The sequence below is a fragment of the Mastigoproctus giganteus genome, chromosome 5 (assembly GCF_048544385.1).
Source record: "Mastigoproctus giganteus isolate SK-2022 chromosome 5, ASM4854438v1, whole genome shotgun sequence".
NCBI classification, from domain to species: domain Eukaryota; kingdom Metazoa; phylum Arthropoda; class Arachnida; order Uropygi; family Thelyphonidae; genus Mastigoproctus; species Mastigoproctus giganteus.
In genome coordinates, this window is record NC_143579.1 from 82,339,019 (window position 1) to 82,361,892 (window position 22,874).

At 40.0% G+C, this 22,874-nt stretch overlaps 1 protein-coding gene across 1 annotated transcript in view; it reads left to right on the plus strand.

The window, feature by feature from the left end:
• LOC150085526 (transcription initiation factor TFIID subunit 1-like) overlaps nucleotides 1–22,874 on the plus strand; it is a 700,666-nt gene that overhangs the window by 70,584 nt on the left and 607,208 nt on the right. Inside the window, 1 exon segment of the mRNA XM_090374589.1 lies at nucleotides 7,333–7,443. Within this exon segment, the coding sequence (XP_090230715.1) occupies nucleotides 7,333–7,443 (111 nt within the window).

The following is a 22,874-nucleotide window of genomic DNA, read 5'->3' on the forward strand; positions in this document are numbered from 1 at the left end:
GAAACACATTTTGCCATTGTACACACAGGATTAATCAATCAAGATGCAAAAATAATATGCAGATATTGCACTGCCTGTGACGCTCAGCTTGTTCACGCGATGCACCACTGATAATGAGGCAGCGAAAACAGCAAACATGTGCTGTCCACTGTGCCAGGAAATGTGAGGAGAGCCAGATGCAGGAACTTTTATTGTTTGAATTTAGACAAATCAGAACAAGATTCACTTGTTACTGAAAAGACTCCTATAAGATTAGTCACTGTTCCCTCCCCCCCATGTCCGTCACTAACCACGTGACTATCGCCCTTGTCGAGTATGTATTCTTTCCATTGTGAAAGGATTAACAGTTCCAGTTAATCCTTTCACAATGGAAAGAGAACCCTGAAGACATACAAAAGGGGAGAAATTAGTTTAAAGGCTATGTGACAATTTGTATACGAATGCAATTTTGAAAATTTGTTCGGAAAAGTTAGAGTTATCAGAAGTTCAGTTTGAGTAATCGAGAGAGTTTAACATTGAATCTCCACTAAAGGATCTGGGACTTCAATAAAAATTCGAGTTATCGAGAATTGACTGTATTTACATTTTTGTAACCTACTCATTATCTACTGGGAGTGAAATGTGCCAGGGGCGAGATGCGAGGGGCTACTTTTCCGTAAAGCAACCTGATTGAGGTTAATAAGGCTCTGAGAGGGATTAGTAAAATAAATGAAGGTGGAATTCTAATTCTCATTGTTATAAAGAATTCCAGACCTAGGGGCCATAAATTCAAACTACAGAGATTGAGTTTTCTTTTAGCCAGTGAATTATTGATTGTTGGAACAAGTTGCCCTCATAGATAGTTGAGGCTGACAGTCTGAATTTCAAAGGTCAACTGGATAGTTACCTATGTGAGAAGGGAAGTACATAATTTATATTTTTTCTTATCTACCTTTTTTTTTTTTGCCAGTGCATCCTGATATAATGCACGGAAGCCTGTGGCTTTATATGGCAAATAATATTACTACCCTGTGGGGGTAGTGCCAACATCAATGGAAGGGAACAAGTCACAGAGCATGTGCTCACTGACAGTGACTTGTCCCATTTTTAAGTGTGAGAACAACACCCTCTTCTTCTTACATTTTCTACTATTGATCTTTCTATCCTCCTCTCTTCACTTATTTGGGTGGGGGGGGCAGAGTTGAATCTGTATGGAAATGATCACTTCCCTATGATAATCTGCTTATGTAGCAGGAGACTGTTTTCCTTTTAGGCTATCCTAGTGGAAGATTGATCAGGCTCACTTGAATGCCTTCCAACACCTGTGCAAAATTTAGCATCACTGCAGTCAGTCAGGAGCCTATTATTGATGGAGCCATATACATCACAGAAAGAATCAATCTGCAGCTACAATTCCAAAAACATCTATCTGGTTCTCACCATTTCCCAAACCATGATGGAATTCAGTATGCACTGTGGCAAAAAAAAAGCACAAAACAAAGCCTGGGGATATTCCAACGATTTCCCACCACAGCTAATTTCATGTCCTTTAAACATGTGCACACCGAAGTATGTTATATATCGAACATCAGAATCAAAAGAAAGTGGATCCGTTTTACTTCTTCTGTTACCCAGGCGACCAACTATAAGGTGGTCTGGGACAAAATCCCAAAAATGGAAGGAAAATACACAACATATTCTTCATAAGTCCTAGAATATAATGAATGCATTACTGAATACCCAAATGCAGTAGCCAATGTTATTGGGGAAACATTTTCTAATATCTCAGCAACATCATCTTACTACTCAGAGTTCCTGCCCTTAAACACAACACCGAGAAACAGGCTTAATTTTATGTAAGAGTATTTACTGACATAATTGACCATTTACCATACATGGGCCTGAAATCTGTTCTAACCCTTATGAAGCAAGTGCTATTGGAACAGATGACATCCATCCATTGTCAAATGATTAACCACTTTTTACCAAAATTAAATTCATGGACCTCCTGATATTCCTATACCAGAGGAGAATAGTCAGTGTTAGTAGTAGTAGTAGTAGTAGTAGTGGCACTTGATGCAAGAAAGCAAGTGTAGGAGCTTATGCAGCATCAGCCAAAAAAAAAAAAAAAAAAAAATCACACCATACCCTCCAATTGCCTGTCCAGTTCCTCCTTAAATTTATTTAACCTATCAACTTCCACAACGACAGATGGAAGTTTGTTCCAGCAATTAATCACCCGCTGGCTAAAGGCAAATTTCCGCACATCTATTCTACATCTATCCTTTCTTAATTTGAACTTAAGTCCCCGTAGGTTTGTATTCTGAACAAGTGGGAGGATCCCATCAGAATTCAGCGTGCTCAACCCATTCAAGGCCTTATAGACCTCAATCAGATCACCGCGCAGGTGCCTAGTCTCCAGCCACTGCAATTTGCAGAACTTAAGCCTCTCTTGGTAAGAGGATCCCTTCATTCCCCTCACCAATCGTGTTGCTCTTCTCTGTACACGCTCAAGCAAATCTACATCCTTCCTAAAATGAGGCCTCCAGACCTGTACGCAGTACTCAAGGCGTGGCCTGACCATTGCCTTATACAGAGGGACAATCACCTCCTTTTCCCTGCTAGCAAAATTCCTATATATCATTGACAAAACCCCATGACCTGCCCTAGCAGCCTGTCTACATTGCTCAGAAAACTTCATATCTGACTGCACAATTACTCCCAGGTCTTTTTCATTTTCTACCACCTTAAGTGTAGTACCACACAGTTGGTACGTTTCTCTGGGGTTACTTCTACCCATATGCAGTACTTTGCATTTGTCAAGGTTAAACTTCAGTTGCCACTTCTTAGCCCATCTGCCCAAATTATCTAGATCCTGTTGCAGTAGCACACTGCCATTACTGTCATTAACAACCCTGCCAACCTTCGTGTCATCTGCAAACTTTGACATTAAGCCTGATATACCTTCATCAATATCATTGATAAATATACAAAACAACAGTGGACCCAACACCGAACCCTGTGGGACTCCACTAATAACATTAGTCCACGAAGAGTAGCACCCATTGATTACCACCCTCTGTCTTCTCTCACTTAACCATCCTTTTATCCATTGTAGCAACTTACCCTTAATACCATTCTGCTCCAATTTGTACAGTAGTCTTCCATGCGCAACAGTGTCAAAAGCTTTCCTGAAATCCAAGTATATGATATCAAAATTATTTTTTGCATCCAGTTCCTTTGTGACCACATCATAATAACCAATCAAATTTGTCAGACAAGACTTTCCCTTAACAAACCCATGCTGTGTCTGAATTATTGCTGCAGTCTTGTCTAGATGATCCTGCAATGCATCTTTAACCAGTGACTCCATTATTTTACCCGGAACAGAAGTTAAACTAACTGGTCTGTAATTATTCGTGTCACCCTTCGAACCTCCTTTGTGAATTGGGGATACATTTGCACATCTCCAGTCCGTGGGAACCTCCCCTGAATCCAAGGATGCTCTCATAATTATGGCTAAGGGTTTGCTTAGTTGCTTTGCCGCCTCCTTTAATATAACTGGATAGATCCCATCCGCCCCAGGTGCCTTTCTTATGTTTAACTTCAACAATTTCTCCTCCACTTTGCTCTCAGTTATTACAAAATCATTAAGCACACTGCTACAATTTGATAACCTTCTTCCATTTTCAAACTGTAATGATTCCTCACGTGTGAATGTAGATGCAAAATACTCATTCAGTTTGTTTGCTATCTGAGCAGGATCATCAACAGTCGAACCATCGATGTCAAGTGGACCAATCATATTCAGCCCCTTCCTTTTAGAGTTTATATAAGTAAAGAAATCCTTGCTGTTTTTCTTAGCATCTTTTGCCAAAGATTTCTCGTAATCCGCCTTTGCCTGCCGAACCTCCTTTGTGACCTGATTACAGACTAGCTTATATCTGCTACAGGCTTCTGCGTCGCCTGATAATTTATATGCATCCCATGCATTTTTCTTCTCTGTCACGAGTCTCATTAGTTCATTTGATAACCATTTAGGCCTAAACCTTGAACAATATTTCTTCATCGGTATGAAAAGTCTAGTAGCTTCCACGATTAATTCCTTGAATGCTTCCCACTTAGAATTTACTGTTTGTAACGTCGTCAGTCGATCCCACTGTACAGAATTTAAAAACTGTCTGAGACCACTGTACTCCCCTTTACGGAAGCAAAAACCCTTTCCTTTACCCTTGACGGTAGTTACCTCTTTGAGTAAATCCCACTTCAGCACACTGTGATCACTGCCACCTAGTGGTTCCTTTATCTGCAAATTCTTAATACATGAATGATCACTGCTGATAACCAGATCAAGAGTATTACTTTCTCTGGTTGCCTCTCGAACATGCTGCTGCAGAAAACAATCATCCAATAAATCCACAAAAGTCTGACTAGTGTGTGAGTGACCAACCCACAAGTTCCAGTCAATATCTGGGAAGTTAAAATCCCCCATTATAAGACATTCTGATTTACTGGCCCACTCTATTTCTCTGTACAATTGTTCATTGTACTCATTCGAGTCATTAGGCCTATAACACACTCCTACTCTTATCTTTGCTTTTGCAGTGCTTATGTCACACCAAACTGACTCAACAGTGCACTGTCCATCTATATCAACTGGATGCACTTCTTTTGATTTTATGTTTTTCTTAATTAACAGCATAACACCTCCTCCCTTTCTGTCCTGTCTATCCTTTCTGTACACATTGTACTCCCCAAATTCCAGTTCTGCATTCCTTATATCTTTGTGACACCACGTCTCTGCTATCCCAACAATATCCGCCTTTGATGTCTTGACCAACACTTCAAATTCATCAAATTTATTTACTATACTTCTAGCATTGGTATACATGCAAGCATACATGCTCCTATGCCTATTCCTTGTTACCCTAACACATCCCATATACCCAACTATTCCAGGATGACTGCCATCCGTCCCTGAAACCCCCAACACCCCTCGCTCCAGGTCGCTTCTTATTCTAATAGAAGTTGTGCAAGAATCACCTTCACCTCTGCCTGCGGTTACTGTTAAACTATTAGTCTTTGTATCCCCCCCCAAGCTAGCAGTTTTCCGACCCACCTAACACTGCCTCGATAGCATCAGCAAATATTCTTGCACCCTTTCTATTTAAGTGTATCCCATCCCTGTAGAAGCAATCTCTCCTGTTAACAAGTACAGTCCAGGCTGAAAAAAATTCTACCCCTTGAGCCTTGCACAATCTTTCCAGGGCCGAATTGATCGACAAGGCTCTCATCATATACTCCCTCCTATCGTGTCTGGGCAGAATTGCAGACACTTTCAAATTCAACCCTAATTCTCGGCTTTTTTTCAACAGTGACCTGTACTTGTTGAGTAATTCTGCCGGTCTCCTACTCTTAATATCATTAGTGCCAACGTGTACAACTATATCACCTTTTGTGCCCTTGAAAGATGATATCCGCTCTACAACGTCATCAACCTTTGCCCCTGGCAGACATACCCTGGTCCTGTTCCACCTATCCTTTTTACATAGCATGTTCCCCGTTTCCCTGACAATAGAGTCACCAACAACTAATAGTTCCTGTGGGACCAGCGCATTCTGCCTTGGGGGTTGCCGCTGTGTTGCGTGATGACCAAGTGCAAGCTCTGGCGTTGATGTGGGCAGCTGAGAGCTTGATGGGCCCCTCAATTTATTTCCTTCGAGGGCATCCACCCTGTCCTTCAAACTCTCATATAGGCCCATAACAACGCTGAGTTGTCACCTGATTTCCTTACATCGCGCACACACAAAGACATCCCCCATGGCAATATCATGTTCCGTTCCAGAGAGTTCGGCAAACATTTCACAAGTTGCACATTTTTTTTAGGCTGTGACGCGTTGGAGAATCGCCCCCCCTCAGTTCTCCCCCGAGTCACAACACTCCTGCCACTTTGTGCCCGTTGCTTTGCTGCTCTAGTTCGGGGCATGGTAGTTTAAATTAATAAAATCAATAAATTAAATGTCAGTAGTATTTGAATAGAAACTATGAAATAGAAACAGTGAAGCGTATTACTATATAATTATGCGTTAGAGCTACCTCAATTAAAAAATTTGAATTCCCTACAAAAACTTTGAATTCCCTATATACAAAAACAATGGCTACAAAAATCGAACAAAAATAACGGTTTTACCTATCGTAAGTAAAATCCACAAAAACTCTTTATCTAAATTAAAATAAAAAATAACCAGCGTAACTATAACTATATGACTACGTATTAAGTACAATATAAAACAATAATCATGTAAATAAAAGGCAAACACTTATCGTTTTTGCGGAGCCTGTAACTGTCAGCTGTAACTTTTAAATAGAGTCAGCGCCCTCATTCAATTCTCTCCTACATTCAATGCAGCTTCCAAAGGAACAAGTCCACTTTGGACTACTTAATTAGAATGGAAACATCTATTTGAGATGCTTTCCTAAAAGGAGAGTACCTGGTGTTCATCTTCTTTGATATGGAAAAGCATATGATACAACTTGGAGATTTGGTGTTTGAAAAGTTCTTTATAACTTTGCTCTAAGAGGTTACATTCCTATTTTTTATTAAGAACTTTTTTTTTTTTATCTTATCGTTTTTTTGGTAGTTTGAATAGGATTCGTCATCTCTCCATCCTTCTGCCAAGAGCAGGGTGTACTGCAAGGATTATTTTGTGTTATGGCTTTTTGCCATTAAAGCAAACTGCATTGCTGAACAACTTCCTCCAACTGTAAACAGTGCACTCTATGCCGATGACGTCAGCATATTTTCCCAGTCATGTAACACGAGGATTATCGAGAGACAACTGCAACTATTGTACCAGATGGGTATCGCATGCTTGAAAACTGTAAAAAAACAAACTAAACTGTTTCATACAGAAAAATAGTGTTCTGTCTTCAATTTTTATTTTTAAGATGACGTTTGTTCTGTTGTAACCATAAGACTATTGCATTTACTAAGCAATTTAAACCTTGACAGCAACAAAAACACAAGGATGACATAGAAATGCTTATTTTTTTTTACAATTTTGAAAATGCTAATTTATAATTTTGAGGGATGGATGTTTTAGTAAAACTATTAAAAATAAAATAAAATAAATTGAATAATAATATTAAAAATAAGTGCAATAGTTATCTGAGATTACTATAAAATAAACATTTAGGCCTATCCTGTCAGAAGCATCAACCTTGGTACTTGGTGCCAAGCTTCCACTCTTGTACCAACAAAACTTGATTTTTTTTTTTTTTTTTTTAGTGTGCATTTGAATATTAAATCTGTGGAATATATTAGCTCTGTTTATAAGTAATAAATTTTTGCAGAGTGGAATGTTAAATCTCCTGCTGCTGTAGATTACTTTGATATTAATGAATTGGCTGAGGATCCAGAAGATTGTGAATTAGCTGCTTTCTGCATGAAAAAATCTCCACCAGGTATACAGATATTTTATTCTATATATATTTCAGATATTTTATTTTTTTCTAGGTACAGAGATATTTTATGCATAATTTGGATAGAATAATTGTTTATCCAAGTAAAATTTTATAAGTAAAGATTAATATAAATAAACATACAGTACAGTAAATTTGATAATTCAAAGTTGAAGGGAAACAAAAAAACAATTTGATTTATTGAAAATTTTGCTGCATTTTTATTTAAAATAAAACTGCAGAAATATGGTTGGCCTTATTGATACATTGTTTTATCTATCAAATTTGTATTCCCATCCTCCGCACCTTGAATACAGTTCTGTACAACTTGTGATGTGTATGTGAATTCTCTACAGTCTGAATAGCTATATAGAGGGATTGATGAGTCTATAGTTTTTTATTTGGGACCATCCTGCACAGTGCTGAAGCTTTTAGCACTGTGCATGATTGCTCCAAAGCAGTTTCTTCTAAACTGGCAGAATTGCTGCAGCTGTAAGTATATTCCATGCCAGACTTGCAATTTGGTGTTATGAAGGTCCCATTGATATGCTTCTTGCCCACTTCTTGGATTTAACTTTCACAGAAACATTTTATGTTAACCTAATTTTATGAGATGGAATCACAAAGACATTGAGGTATTGGGAACAGCATCAAATTCATATTGAGTTATCAAGAATTTTAAAAGATTATTCTATGGTAGTTTTAACCCGAGTTATTATTGCAGTTTGAGATATTGAGGAATTTGACTTACTGATGTTCAAGTTGTTGAGAGTTTACTATATTTTAATTATTTAGCTAAGACAGCTAAGTATTGTTTAAATTTTTGAAAAGGAGTCATCAGTTTGAGAACTACACAATGTAGTTCTCAAACTACATTGTGTAGTTCTCAAACTGATGCTACATTAAATTGCCTTGGTTATAAGACATGTAGACATAGATGGTAATAATAATAAGCAAGTTAAAAATACTAGAAAACATTTAACTCAGAGGTTCCAAAACTTTCTTGGTTCACGGCACCCTTAGTGTCCCAGTAATTTTTTCATGGCACCCCTAGGCCAAAGAAATACCTGACACAGTGGATTTTGACCTTTTAATATATACCTATATAATCATTTTATTCTTTATATAGAGGTACTAAATAAAGATCAATTATAGTTCACCACAAAATTAAAAAGATACGATGACACAATGGATACCGTACACCTTTTTATAATGAAATAAATGTATAAATTTCAAAAAAAAAAAAAAAAAAAAAAAAAAAAAAAAATAAAAAAAATAAAAAAATAATAATAATAACTTTAAGTAACTTAAACAGAAATTACATGGCACCCTAGTGTGCCTCGTCACCCCGGTTGAAAACCACTGCATTAACTGGACAATTACCATTAACAGACTTGGGTAACCTCGAAATTTTATTTAAAATAAAATCCATTATTCAGTTTTTATTTGTTGAAAATAGATGAATAACTTTTTCATTCAAGTTTGGTTCACTGTTCAAATCGGCACTGCTCACTCTGCAGTTCCTTTGACTCGTTTTATCTCCTCTAAAAAATGCACATTGGCAACCTGCCAACTAGGCATTGACTCAACCACTGGGGCCAAAATGCGGAACTGTGTAGCGCACAGTTCCACCTACGGTTAAACTTCAAAGTTGAAAACGATTTCGTGTTTTTATTCGTTTATTATTGAAATATTATTGGAAATAGAGGATGAGTATACTATATGTGGGACCTGTTAATAAAAATATTCCTTGCATTGCATTGTTCTGCACAAAATTTCATATAACTCCATTGACGGTATATTTAGATTTAAAAACTGGGGGTGCTGCAGTTCTGCAGTGTCTACCAATGAGCTGCCCCTGGTCGTTAATGATTGATGTCAAGCAGAGTGCTCCTTCAGGATAACTAGAATGGACTTCAAAGATGGTCAGAGAAGCTGTGCTTTAATGCTACTAAATGCAAGGTCTTATACTTGGGGAATAGCAATCCCCAAATAAATTATACACTTGGTGGTGATGAATTAAAAACAGTGAAGGAGGAAGGAGGAAAAACAGGCAGCCAGGAAAGCCCATGGTGTCCTATTGATGATTTGTGAAATGTTATGGTCATAATCCCACTGGTGTAAGGCAATTATAAGACCATATTTGGAATACTGTGTTCTAGTATGGAGACCTCATCTGAAAAAAAGATATTGAGCTTCTTGAAAGGGTTCAAAGATGGGCAATTCAAATGGTGAGATCAGCGAAAGGACGACTGTATGAGGAAAGTCTCCTATTATGTGGGCTACAGATCTTGGAAACCAAGGCATGTCTGAGGTGACCTGATTGAGGTTTATAAGGCTCTAAGAGGGATTAGTAACATGCATTGCTGACCAGGCTAGCCAGGTAGGTAAAGTGCCTGGCTGGCAACCCAAAGGTTGTGAGTTCGAATCCCGCCTTGGGCTTGGATCAGAGTAAAAATGCAAAACCTTTGTGAGGTGCATTATGGCCACAGAAGCTGATGTGCCAACAACTAACAAAAAAAAAAAGAAAAAAAGTAACATGCATGAAGGTGGAATTTTCACTGTTCTAAAGAATTCCAAAACTATGAGTCATAAATTAAAATTAGAGGGTTTGAGGTAGAGATTAGATTGTAGGAAGTTTTCTTTTAGGTAGTAAGTCATTGAGACTTTTTAATCTTTTCTGATCTTATGAAAATTTTTCATTTTTCTATATAAAAAATGAATAGGCGCATTTATAGCCATAGTGGCTTATGCAGATTTAAACTCCCATAACAACAAGCAAGTCATTGATTGTTGGAACAAGTTGCCCTCACAGGTGGTCGAGGCTGACTGTTTGAATAAATTTGAAGGTCAAGTGGATAGTTTGAGGTAAATTCAAAGGTTAAGTGGACGAATTACATGCTTCCCTCCTCACACAGGTGAGGAGGGAAGTGTGTAATTTGTTTTCTCATCTACTTGGTTTTTTTTTTTTTTGCCACTGCAGAAAAAGCCTGTGGCTTCCTTGCACTATATGGCAAACACTATTACATAGTTTTAAGGTATAAAATAGTTTTATGGTACTGACATTTTGATTGTTTTCTGAGGGTCCTCAGTAGTGGACATGGTCAAAATCCAAATTTATGTAATAATATGAAAGTATAAAAATTAATAAACACAATAGGTAATAAGGTTAGCAGCAGAGATAGAGACTAATGGTTAACAAAGGACCATAAAAGAAGTAGCAACAGAACAGGCCATGATAATAAGGACTTGGGATGGGATCTCATGGTCCCCAATTGTCCAGGAGCTTATAGGCTGCAGATAATTGACCTGTGATTCTTTATACAGGGTTTCCCAAAAAATCACTGCATATTTTGATGAAACAGTGTGATTTTCAAATAAATTTCATTATTACAATTACACCGATGAACCAACACATTATGACCAGTGAGTCGTTATGCAAATCGAAGCAACTGATGCGTGTGCGGGTCGGAACATGGTATAAAAAACACCTGATACTGAGCTCTGTTAATCAGTGTTACTCTTGTTCTTCAGATGGGAAAGGCAGCGGGCTTAAGCGAGTTTGACAAAGGCCAAATTGTAATGGCCAGATGACTGGGTCGGAGCATATCTGAAATGGCACGGCTGGTGGGGTGTTCACGGTCAGCCGTGGTTAGTACCTACCGAAAGTGGTCCGAGGAGGGAAAACTCTTGAACTGCCGGCGAGGTGTTGGATGACCACTACTATCGATGCTCGAGGTGAGTGAAGGCTCTCCCAGATAGTAAGTGGCAACAGAAGAGTGACTGTGGTGCAACTAGCTGGTAATTGGAATGTTGATGATGGGAGTAATTGTCACAACACACACAGTACATCGAACCGTGCTGAAAATGGGGCTGCGTAGCCGCAGGCCACTCCGAGTGCCCATGCTAACCACATTTCACCGGCAACAGTGCCTACAACAGACACACAAGCATCAAAACTGGACCTTGAGTGATTGGAAGAAGGCCGTCTGGTCCGAAGAATCACGTTTCCTGTTGCACCAGGTGGATGGCTGGGTATGTGTGCATCATTTACCCGGGGAAGTGATGGCGCCTGGATGCACAGTGGGACGAAAACAAGCCGGTGGTGGTGTCATGCTTTGGGCAACATTCTGCTAGGATACCCTGGATCCAGTCATCCATGTGCTGATGTCTGCCTCCTACCCCCTCCCCCGTTGCTACGTTAATCTTCCTCTTACTTAAAGGTAATAGGTAAAACAAGCACAATTAATATTTCTTAAAAATCACTAATTTTCCAATATCAATAACACCCATTATTAATAACAGTTGTGAGGATAGGTCCTTACAATCCTTACTGCCCCTTTTAAAATTCATATCCCGTATATGAATTTTCTACAGGTTCTTGATAGAGAGCCTACTGCCCTGGCCTACTTTTAACAACACCCTACCTCCCATTTTTGATCTGTCTCTGAACACCCTCTAACTTCCTTACTCGCCCCCTTACACAATATTTACCTCTATGTAGTCCTTGGTAATCCACTCTTTTTCTTTTTCTCAGCATCTCTCCTTGGCTCGTGTGAGTCTCACCACTACTCTCATCTGTGGCTTGACGGGGTGTTGCCTGCGTCTTCCCCATTCTGAGATCCTTGGGCGGCAAGTCATTCATGTATTCTCCTCCCCTTAGGTGGTATTGTCTCAGATGGTTCTCATTCTCCACTCTGTGTACGGTGGTCGAGTTAGCTTTATCCTATAATTAACAGGGGACAGTTTTTCTATTATCCGGAAGGGCCCTATGGATAGGGTATTCCATTTTCCCCTCCTTTTCCCGTGGTTCTTCCGCACAACCCAATCTCCTACTTCCAGCGTCTTGTATTTCCTGCTCATATTTAGACGTGTCCTGTTCTTTTTGCTTGCCTCCAAACTCACCTTCCTTGCATCTAAGTGTGCTTCCTCAAAATTACTAATGATCTTCTCCTTATACTCTGTGATATCATGGAACTCCTCCCTATTATCCCTGAGGCATAGATCAGTCGGAAACGTCAGGTCAAAACCCATCAACAGGTAGACCGGAGTGTTCTTTACATTCTTATGGACGCAGGTCCGTATCGCATACAAGGTGTAGGGCAATTTCTTGCCCCAATCCTTAGTGGAATAGTCCGAAATGTGAGAGAGCACACCCTTCAATGTCCGGTTAAACCACTCAAATAACCCGTTTGATTCGGGTCTGTATGGTACAGTGTTGAGTTTTTTTTACCTGCAGCATCTCACATATTTGCATCATTAACTCGGACTGGAAGTTTGCACGATTGTCCGTCAACATATACTTGCTGCATCCATACCTACACTCCTTTCAGATAGGCTTCTGCTATAGCTGAAGCCAATCAGTCCTTTAAATGGAAGGCCTCAGGGTATCCAGTAAACATGTCTATCACAGATAGGATGTACCTATTTCTCCTTGGTGTTGTTGGTAAAGGGGCCTACAATGTCTAGTGCAATTGCCTCAAAAGGCCGTCCTGGATCTAGGTGTTTTTGCATAGGGGCTTTACCTAGATGAGTGGCCCTCATCTGGCATTCATGGCAGGTCTTACAAACCGTTTATATGTCCTTACTCATCCCTTTCCATGTATACCGCTCCCTGATCCTCTGCAACGTTTTATTGAACCCCCATGTACCCAGCTATTCTGCTAGCATGAAAGACTTTTAATATCTCGGGGCGCATTTCCTTTGGTAAGACCGCCTTCTCCTGGTCCTTGCCCCACCTTTCATCTCTGTTTTCCCACAGTAAGATCCCCTTATTATTCAATGCATACCCCTTCTGTGAGCTTGGTTGGCTTCAGATCTCTTCTTTAGGCCTAGCATAATGCCACTGCATTCCGGATCTATTTCCTGAGCCTTTCTTATTTCCCTTTCCTCCCCATCAGTTCCGTGTCCCCTGCAGTAGCTACACATGCTTCTATCACCTCACTAACGCCCCTTGAGTCTGCTTCCACATTGCTTGTCTCATAATGGGCCCTACTAAAATATTCAGCTACAGTGTTTGTTCTTCCCGGGATGTAGCACACTTCTATGTCATATTCCTGCACTTGCAGGCTCCATCTAATCAACCTACTATTCTTGTCCTTAATGTTCCTCAGGATTTGTAGAGGTTGGTGGTCAGACAAGACTACAGTCTTCCTGCCATAAACTAGGAATTTGAATTGTTCCAAAACAAAGACTATGGCCAGTGCCTCTCGCTCTACAGTGGAATAGTTTTTCTCGTGAAGGTTCAGAGGCCGGCTACAGTAGGCTATGGTCACCCCTTCTCCTTGTTCCAGAACAGCCACAATGTACTCTCCCGACTCATCACATGCCAAAAGAAAAGGTTATCCCCCATCCGGGTGCCTCAATAGGGGTTTACTAATCATTACCTGTTTCAGTGCAGTGAAGGCCCCCTCCGCCTCTTCCGTCCACCGGAATTTCTTGCCTTTTTTAGTAAGCTCTATCAGAGGTTTGATCACTTGGGCTCTATCCTTAATGAACCTCTTGTAATAGTTCACCCTCTCTAAGAATCTACGCACTCCTCTTACACTCGTCGGGGGTTTAAGTTTGCTAATGGCTTTGGTATTTTTTGCATTAGGTGTGATCCCCCTTTCAGATATCACGTGACCTTATACTCTACTTCTGGTATAAGGAATTTGCATTTCGAGCTCTTTAACTTCAATTTTGCTTCGGCTAGTCTCTGGAAGATGTCTTCCAGCAGTTCCAAGTGTTCTTCCATTCATGAGTATACCAGGATATCGTCTAAAAAACACAGCACCCCTTTCTCCAGCAGGTCGGCCAGGATGGTATTCATAAGGCATTGGAAGGAAGCAGCTGAGTTCCTAGCTCCTTGTGGCATCCTAGTCATGTTATACTTGCCAAAGGGCATGGAAAATGCAAAGTACTTCCTGTCCTCTTTCCTCAAAGGGATTTGAAAATACCCTGAGCAGCGCCTCCGTAGCCAGGTGGGAAGAAGCAGCAGTGCATAGCACATGCTTCTTGATTAGACTGGGGTTCGAGCCCGTCACCACAAAATACGGAGGATGTGGAAAGGTCAGGGAATGACCACCGCATATCCCGGAGCAATATGGCCTTAGTTGCTAATGCTCCTAAAAACCAAAATAACTAACTAAATACCCTGAATGTAAGTCAAGCTTTGATAGATACCTGGCTCCCTTCAGGCTGCATAGTAATTCTGTAATATTACACAGGGGAAAGTCTATAGGGTGCGTGACAACATTCACTTTCCGCAAGTCTAGCACTATCGCCTTTCTTGACCATTAGAAGGGGTCTGTTCCACTTGGACACACTTTTCGATGATGCCTGCCTCCATCTCTCTGATCTCTTCCCTCTACGCGGGCAGTTGGGATTGGGGAATCCGATATTGAGGGGTGTAGATGGGTATTTCTTGTTTGACGTGCACTTCATGCTCTACTAATTTTCTGCATTGAAGATCTGTCATTCTCTTAGCAAATACCTGAACATGTTGCCCTATTAATTTTTTTAATCGGGGTTCCTCCACCATTTCCATCGCATTAATCCCATATTTCTCTTCCCAGTCCTTTACGCTATCGTCCTCCACCTCTTCTGAGTCCGCTTCTTCTTCTGGATCCACTAAAATTTCCTTGCTGAAACTAAGGCTGCCCTTTCTCACGTTGATCCTGACGCCTATTTTCTTAAGCAGGTCTATCTCTAGGATGGTGTCATGCTTACAGCTGTCTATCCTTTCGGACACTAGATAAGTATGAGCTACCCCCTCCTTGCACCCTTCTAGTCTAATTTCGTCCATGACAACATAATCTGTGCGGGTTTCCCCTGCACCCACTCCCTTCAGTAAAAACTCCTGACAATGCCTAATTCCACCCCTCCCCCGCTGTCCTATAGTATTGTGAGAAAAATTGCCACATCAAAATGGAGCGAGAAGCTCCAGTGTCCACAAGAAATTTGCCTTCTATTCCTCTTAGTTTCCCTTTTATATATATCATGTCGTCTGTCTTGTCTGTATTACTTAATGTTCTGTATACAAATATTCGCCCATTTTAACTTCACTTGCTTCTGGTACTGGTCTCTCCAGGCGGGCGCTCTTGAGAGACCTGTTTAGTTTAAATTCCTATCCCTGGGGTTCCTACTGTCTATGATTTTCTTTTCATAATTTTTCCACCCCCTTTCCCTGCTCCTATTTACTATTCCATCCCTTTCTGGCCTGTCACATTGGCGCCTCCGTAGCCAGGTGGGAAGGAGCAGCAGTGCATAGCACACGCTTCTTGAGTAGACCGGGGTTCGAGCCCGTCACCACCAAATACGGAGGATGCGGAAAGGTGAGAGAATGACCACCGCATATCCCGGAGCAATATGGCCTTAGTTGCTAATGCTCCTAAAAACCAAATTACAAACAACAAACAACAACTGGCCTGTCACTGCGCGTTGCCCTAAAGGCTTGAACTTGCTGCCTAGTGTCCTCTTTGTTGCGGTAGTCGTCACCTACCCGGTATCTCCCCCAGCTATTCCTAAGCTTACAGTGTTTTGCAAGGTGTTCCTCTCCCCCACAATTGTAGCACCTCCTATGCCCATCACGCCTATCTCCTCTAGTGCTCGGCCTTGTTTGGGCGTTTTCACCCCTCTATCTATTAATTTTGTCTTGCACGATCTCTCTCATGTTCAATTCTCCTAATAATCTATTTAATTTAGCTCCCATTTCCGCTATCTGTCTCTCTAGCCCTTCTAATTTAATTTTGCCTTCTTTTTCTTTATAAGGCCCCCCCGACCTTGGAAATCTAATATTTGTTCCTGTATGGCTAGTTCTAAGGCCTCCTTAGGATTTCCCGGCTATACCTGTCCTTTATTCCTACTATAAATTGTCCCATTAAAATTTTATCAAATGCACCGCTCTCCTTATCAGATACTTCTGTTGTTAATTTTACATTCAAAAATCTTTTGTGATATTCTTCTACTGTTTCCCAACTTTTCCCAACAAAAATTTTTCGGGGCAAACAGCTTTCTTAGTATTTTTCTAATTGGTCTAGGATTTCCACTTCTATCGCTTACGTTTCCTCCAAATATTTTGTCTGGGCTCTGCCCTCCAGCTTAAATTCTGTCATCATGACTATTTCCAGTTCTGACAGCCCTTCCTTTTCTTTAATCACTTGTAGTCTCCATAGAAAATAGTCTGCTTTCCGATGGCTCACCCCTAAATGTTTTTAAAAACTAACTTAATTTGAGTGCCCCAATACTATCGTTCCCTACACTGGAAATAGTTTCTACTGATGCTTCCCGTCTATTATTATTTTCCACCCCTTCTCTATCCCTACTGCTGTGCGCTCTCCTTGTAGCCATGACTTATCTTTGGGATGGGTTTAACTTTAACTAACAATCTAATTCCTCTTTAATTCCAAAATTATATATATTTTAATCAATTCACAACCATATGAATATCACCTCTTATTAATCAATCTCTTATACTTCTATTCTTTTTTCTGGCTCGCCAGCTGAATTTTTTTTTCTTCTCAGTTTCAGCAACTGAATTACTTTGTATTCTGTCGTTCTGAACACCAGCCTTCCGTCGTGAGGATTTATCCTGGCTTTGCTCACCAATTGTTGGGGGGGGGAGGGATGATCGATGTTTAATTATTTTTATATATTTTATATATTTCTTTTTTTCCTGTTATTATATATAACTTTTATTTATTTATTTTGTTTCCTCAATGCTATAAGACTTATTTAATTATTCCCTGTACTGTACTATGCCTCCCGTTTTGTCCCCTCCTACTTTACACCCGACTTGTTAATCTCCCAGAAGATTCTAGACTTTAGGGGGGGTCTCAATATTTTAGGTATTCCTCCTCTGAACTGGCTGAAGTTCAAAATGACTGACAGATACACGAGTACAAAACATAGCGATATTTATTGACATTATATACATTTCAGTCAATAGCTACAATTAATTGCGAACTTTATTATGTGTGGCTTTGTTAGACTGCTAGGCCTTATCTGTGTAAATATCCTTGTAATCCAAACTACTAAATTTTATACATATATATCATCATGTTTTCAGTGTGCCTCATCTTTGGTTCTAACAGATCCAGGAGTTCATTACACCTCATAATCCTTACATCAGCTTTCCTGCTACTTAACTGTCCTAGTAGGTCTACAGGTAGCTTTCAGTATGAGAATAAACAATTACAAGTAGCTATATATATATATATATATATATATATATATATATATATATATATATATATATATATATATATATATATCCCTTTTTCCAAAATTATTACGTACACATACATATCTCAGTTAGAAAATCCTTTCCTCAACTACAGATCTGTTCATCATTCATAATCAACCAATGTAATTAACCATCTTCCCGTATATCTAATCCAATAATTCTTTAATTAGCTAGATACTGAAACAGTGTTTTTTCCGTTTTAAACACTTACTATCACACTAAATTATACTCTTAATAAATCCCAATTCACTATAATTTAACATTCAACTACAATCCTTTGTTACTTAATTAGTTATTCCCCCAAAATCTGCTATTATATCAGGGTATCCCTTCTATCCACTAATTAACTTTTACCTTAAGGTCCTACTCTTAATTTCTCTACAACTCTGTGTACATGGATTGGGTGCAATTACGTTTAGCTTTCTCCCTTGGATTAAGTATTTCCTCTAGAGTCCTTCCTTCGCTAACTTAAGATTTTTTCCGTACTTAACTATCACTTACTCAGTTTTCCGAGTGTTCTCTCTATTCTGGGCTGCCATAACCATCTGCATAACGGCGTAGTCTAGAAGGCAGGCGGTTGTTCATCCTTGGAATATATCAATCTACCTGAGGTTCGCTCTCCCGTAGGCACTGCTCTACTGAGTTGAATAAGGATCCTGTCTTGCATCATCGGTCAGTGCTGCATCCGTGTACTGCTCTGGCACTGAGAAAATTTTAGGGTCGGCTGGTCGCTCATCACTGCTCAGTTGAGTACCCTGCCTCTAGAATTCTCCTTGGGCGTTCTTCCCTTTCCTTCACTATGCATCAGCTTCTCTCACTGTTCTGTATTCATTGGCTACTGCTATATCTTCATTCTTCTACATGGACACATTCTTTCTCCAACTTTAGACTTACATAAATTGCTCACAAGGAAAATTTCCTTCCCATTACTACGACCTCCTCTCCAAAACCTTTAACCACCACCCAAACTCAACAATGACTCTGCCACACGACTCTTCCTACACACACTGCCCAAAACTCTAAAAAAAACTCTCTTTACTCTGAATTTCAAAATTTCCTACACTTTTCTCTCTGACCAATCAACTGACCTGTACATCCCTTCCCCTGTAATTCTCATTCGTCTCCTTTACTCTTCCGTGGGCGTGTCCTTCATCCTTTTAGAGAGGGCTTCCAGTTTCCAGCAATTTCTGGAACTTTCTAGAAAGATGACCGGAAGTTCCTGAAGTCTAGAAGCTTCTATATGTTCGTGATCGCCCATCTATGCCCTGTATTTGTCTTGCTTCACCTGTCGTTAATTACCCCCATGAAATTTTTAAAGAGTGCACTCAATTTCTTGAGTACCTCAATTACTGAGCTCCATCTCTATCTTAATTGTGTTTCTGTTGCGGCCCATTGTTCTTTAGGGGCGAAATGTTGACTCTGATCCGTGCTCATTAACTATGGACTGCTCCATTGTATTGTGTGTTCGAAACGCTCCCCCCCCCGTTGCTACGTTAATCTTCCTCTTACTTAAAGGTAATAGGTAAAACAAGCACAATTAAACCTGCGACTTTTCTGAACTATCCTATTCAAATTCTGTTATTTAGTTTTGATCTGATATATTTCTAAAGGTTCACTGTCTTAAAAATCACTAATAACTTTTCAATATCAATAACACCCATTATTACTAACAGTTGTAAGGACAGGTCCTTACAGGAGTTTTGCCTTTTCACGAATGATGAGTGAACTTAATGGAATTTTATTTTTAGTTCGGTCTTTTATCCACAAATTTAAAGCCTTTTCCATTTTTTCTAATTTAACATCACGAGTTACAGAGCAAATTTTTGAAGCAATTAACGAGTTTTCATGGACACTACGGCGGATTTTTTCTTCCGATCTTTTGATTGATCGCACCGTTGACTCATTGATTTTTTTTTAATGTTTTGCCACTGAGGAGACGCTTTCACCATTAGAAATTTTATCTAATAACTCAATTTTATTCACTAATGTCATCACCTTCTTTGATCTTTTCACATTTCCCTTGTTATTCCTAGCCATATTTTTGTATGGGTTAGAAAGAACTTGTCCATAATAAAGTCACTTTCTTCCGTTAACACACTCGAAAAAGTCTGTTTTACCCTGCAAAGCGGTAGATTTATCACTTTTGTAAGCATATCAATTTATAATTTGATAAATTTATTCAATTTATAAGCATATAAATTAAAAACAAACGACGAATCTTTCCATGACAAGCGCATAACACGTACTGAACAAGGATTAGCGAGAAACATGCACGCTCCCGATTTTGTCACCCCTCTCCCCCCACCCACTGAGTGCTGTTTTAACCGGGAAAGATAATTTTAGCCACACCCATGTTTTTTTATGGCAGAAAATGTTCACGGCACTTTAAAATTCACCTTTTTTTAGGTTTCATTTTATATTAAATCAGCGACAGTGAATACGCGAAACTGCGAATACAGAAAACTGCAAATTCAAGCTAATGGGAATGCTGTGGCCCAGGGGAGAACTGAGGGGGGCAGTTGTCCTCTGAATCACAGCCTTTTAAGATGCACTATTTGCTTGATGTTTGCGGAGCAGTCAAGTATGGGACATGATACTGCCACGGGGGATGTCTTTGTATGTGTGTGATGCAAGGAGTGTAAGGAGATAAGGCGACAACTCAGTGTTGTTATGGGCCTATATGAGAGCTTGAAGGACAGGGTGGATGCCCTCGAAGGATTACAAGTGAGGGGCCCATCAAGCTCTCAGCTGCCCACACCAATGCCAGAGCTTGCACTTGGTCATCGTGCAACACAGCAGCAACCCCCAAGGCAGAATGCGCTGGTCCCAAAGGAACTAGTAGTTGTTGGTGACTCTATTGTCAGGGAAACGGGAAACATGCTTTGTAAAAAGGATAGGTGGAACAGGACCAGGGTATGTCTGCCAGGGACAAAAGTTGATGACGTTGTAGAACGGATATCATCTTTTAAGGGCACAAAAGGTGGTATAGTTGTACACGTTGGCACTAATGATATTAAGAGCAGGAGACCGGCAGAATTACTTGACAAGTACAGGTCATTGATGAAAAAAGCCGTGAATTAGGGTTGAAATTGAAAGTGTCTGAAATTCTGCCCAGACACGATAGGAGGGAGTATATGATGAGAGCCCTGTCAATCAATTCGGCCCTGGAAAGATTGTGCAGGGCTCAAGGGGTAGAATTTTTTTCAGCCTGGTCTGTACTTGTTAACAGGAGAGACTGCTTCTACAAGGATGGGATACACTTAAATAGAAAGGGTGCAAGAATGTTTGCTGATGCTATCGAGGCAGTGTTAAGTGGGTCGGAAAACTGCTAGACTGGGGGGATACAAGGACTAATAGATTAACAGTAGCCACTGGCAGAGGTGAAAGTGATTCTTTCACTGCTTGTATTGGAATGAGCAGTAGCCTGGAAAATAAGATGCAGGATATTTCAGAGACTGCTGGGAATCATTGCGGTACAAGTAAACACATGGGTTGTGTTAGGGTTGCTAAGAAAAAGAACAGGTGCATGTATACTTGTGTGTACACCAATGCTAGGAGTTTAGTAAATAAATTTGATGAATTTGAGGTATTGCTCAAAACATCAAAGGCAGATATTGTGGGGATTTCAAAGACATGGTGTCACACAGATATAAGGAATGCAGAACTGGAATTTGGGGAGTACATTGTCTACAGAAAGGATAGACAGGATAGGAAGGGAGGAGGGGTTATGCTATTAGTTAAGAAACACATAAAATCCAAGGAAGTGAAGCCAGTCGACATCGCTGGACAGTGCAGTGTCGAGTCAGTTTGGTGTGACATAAGCATTGGGAGATCAAAATTGAGAGTAGGAGTGTGCTATAGGCCTAATGACTCTGATGAGTATAATAAGAAACTGTTTGGAGAAATAGAGTGGGCCAGTAAATCAGAGAGTCTTATAATGGGGGATTTTAATTTCCCAGATATTGACTGGAATTTGGGGGCTGGTCACTCACACAGTAGCAAGGCTTTTGTGGATTTATTGGATGATTGTTTTTTACATCAGCATGTTCGGGAGGCAACTAGAGGGAGTAATACTCTTGATTTGATTATCAGTAGTGATTCTTCATGCATTAAGAATCTGCAGATAAATGAAGGTGGGAGTGATCACAGGTGGGAGTGATCACAGTGTGGTGAAGTGGGAGTTACTCAAAGAGGTAACTACCATTAGGGGTAAAGGGAAGGGGTATTGCTTTCGTAAATGCAACTACAATGGACTGAGACAGTATTTAAATTCTATACAGTGGGATCAACTGATGATATTGCCAACAGCAAATTCAAAATGGGAAGCATTCAAAGAACTTATCTTGGAAGCTACTAGGCTTTACATACCAACTAAGAAATATTGTTCAAGGTTTAGGCCTAAATGGATGTCAGATGAACTAATGAGGCATATGGCAGAGAAGAAAAATGCTTGGGATACATACAAATTAACACGTGACACAGACGCCTATGATAGATACAAGTTGATCTGTAACCAAGTTACAAAGGAGGTTAGGCAGGCGAAGGCAGATTACGAGAGATCCTTGGCAAGGGATGCGAAGAAAAACAGCAAAGAGTTCTTTACTTATGTAAACTCTAGAAGGAAGGGGATGAATCAGATTGGTCCACTTGAGATCGATTGGTCAACTGTTGATGACCCTGCTCAGGTAGCTAACAAACTAAATGAATATTTTGCATCGACATTCACACATGAGGAGTTATTCAGCGAGGGGAATGCCAGAGGTGTATTCAACTCTAGCAGTAAGCTAGAGAATCTTGTAATAACTGAGAGCAAAGTGGAGGAGAAATTGTTGAAGATAAACACAAGAAAGGCACCTGGGGTGGATGGGATCTATCCAGTTATATTAAAGGAGGCAGCAAAGGAAGTAAGCAAACCCTTAGCCATAATTATGAGAGCTTCCTTGGACTCAGGGGAGGTACCCATGGACTGGAGATGTGCAAATGTGACCCCAATTCACAAAGGAGGATCAAAGGCTGACACAAGTAATTATAGACCTGTGAGTTTAACTTCTGTTCCCGGAAAATTAATTGAGGCACTAGTTAAAGAAGCACTACAGGATCATCTAGACAAGACTTCAGTTATAGCTAGGACACAGCATGGTTTTGTTAAGGGTAAGTCTTGCCTGACCAATTTGATTGGATACTATGATGCAGTCACAAAAGAACTGGA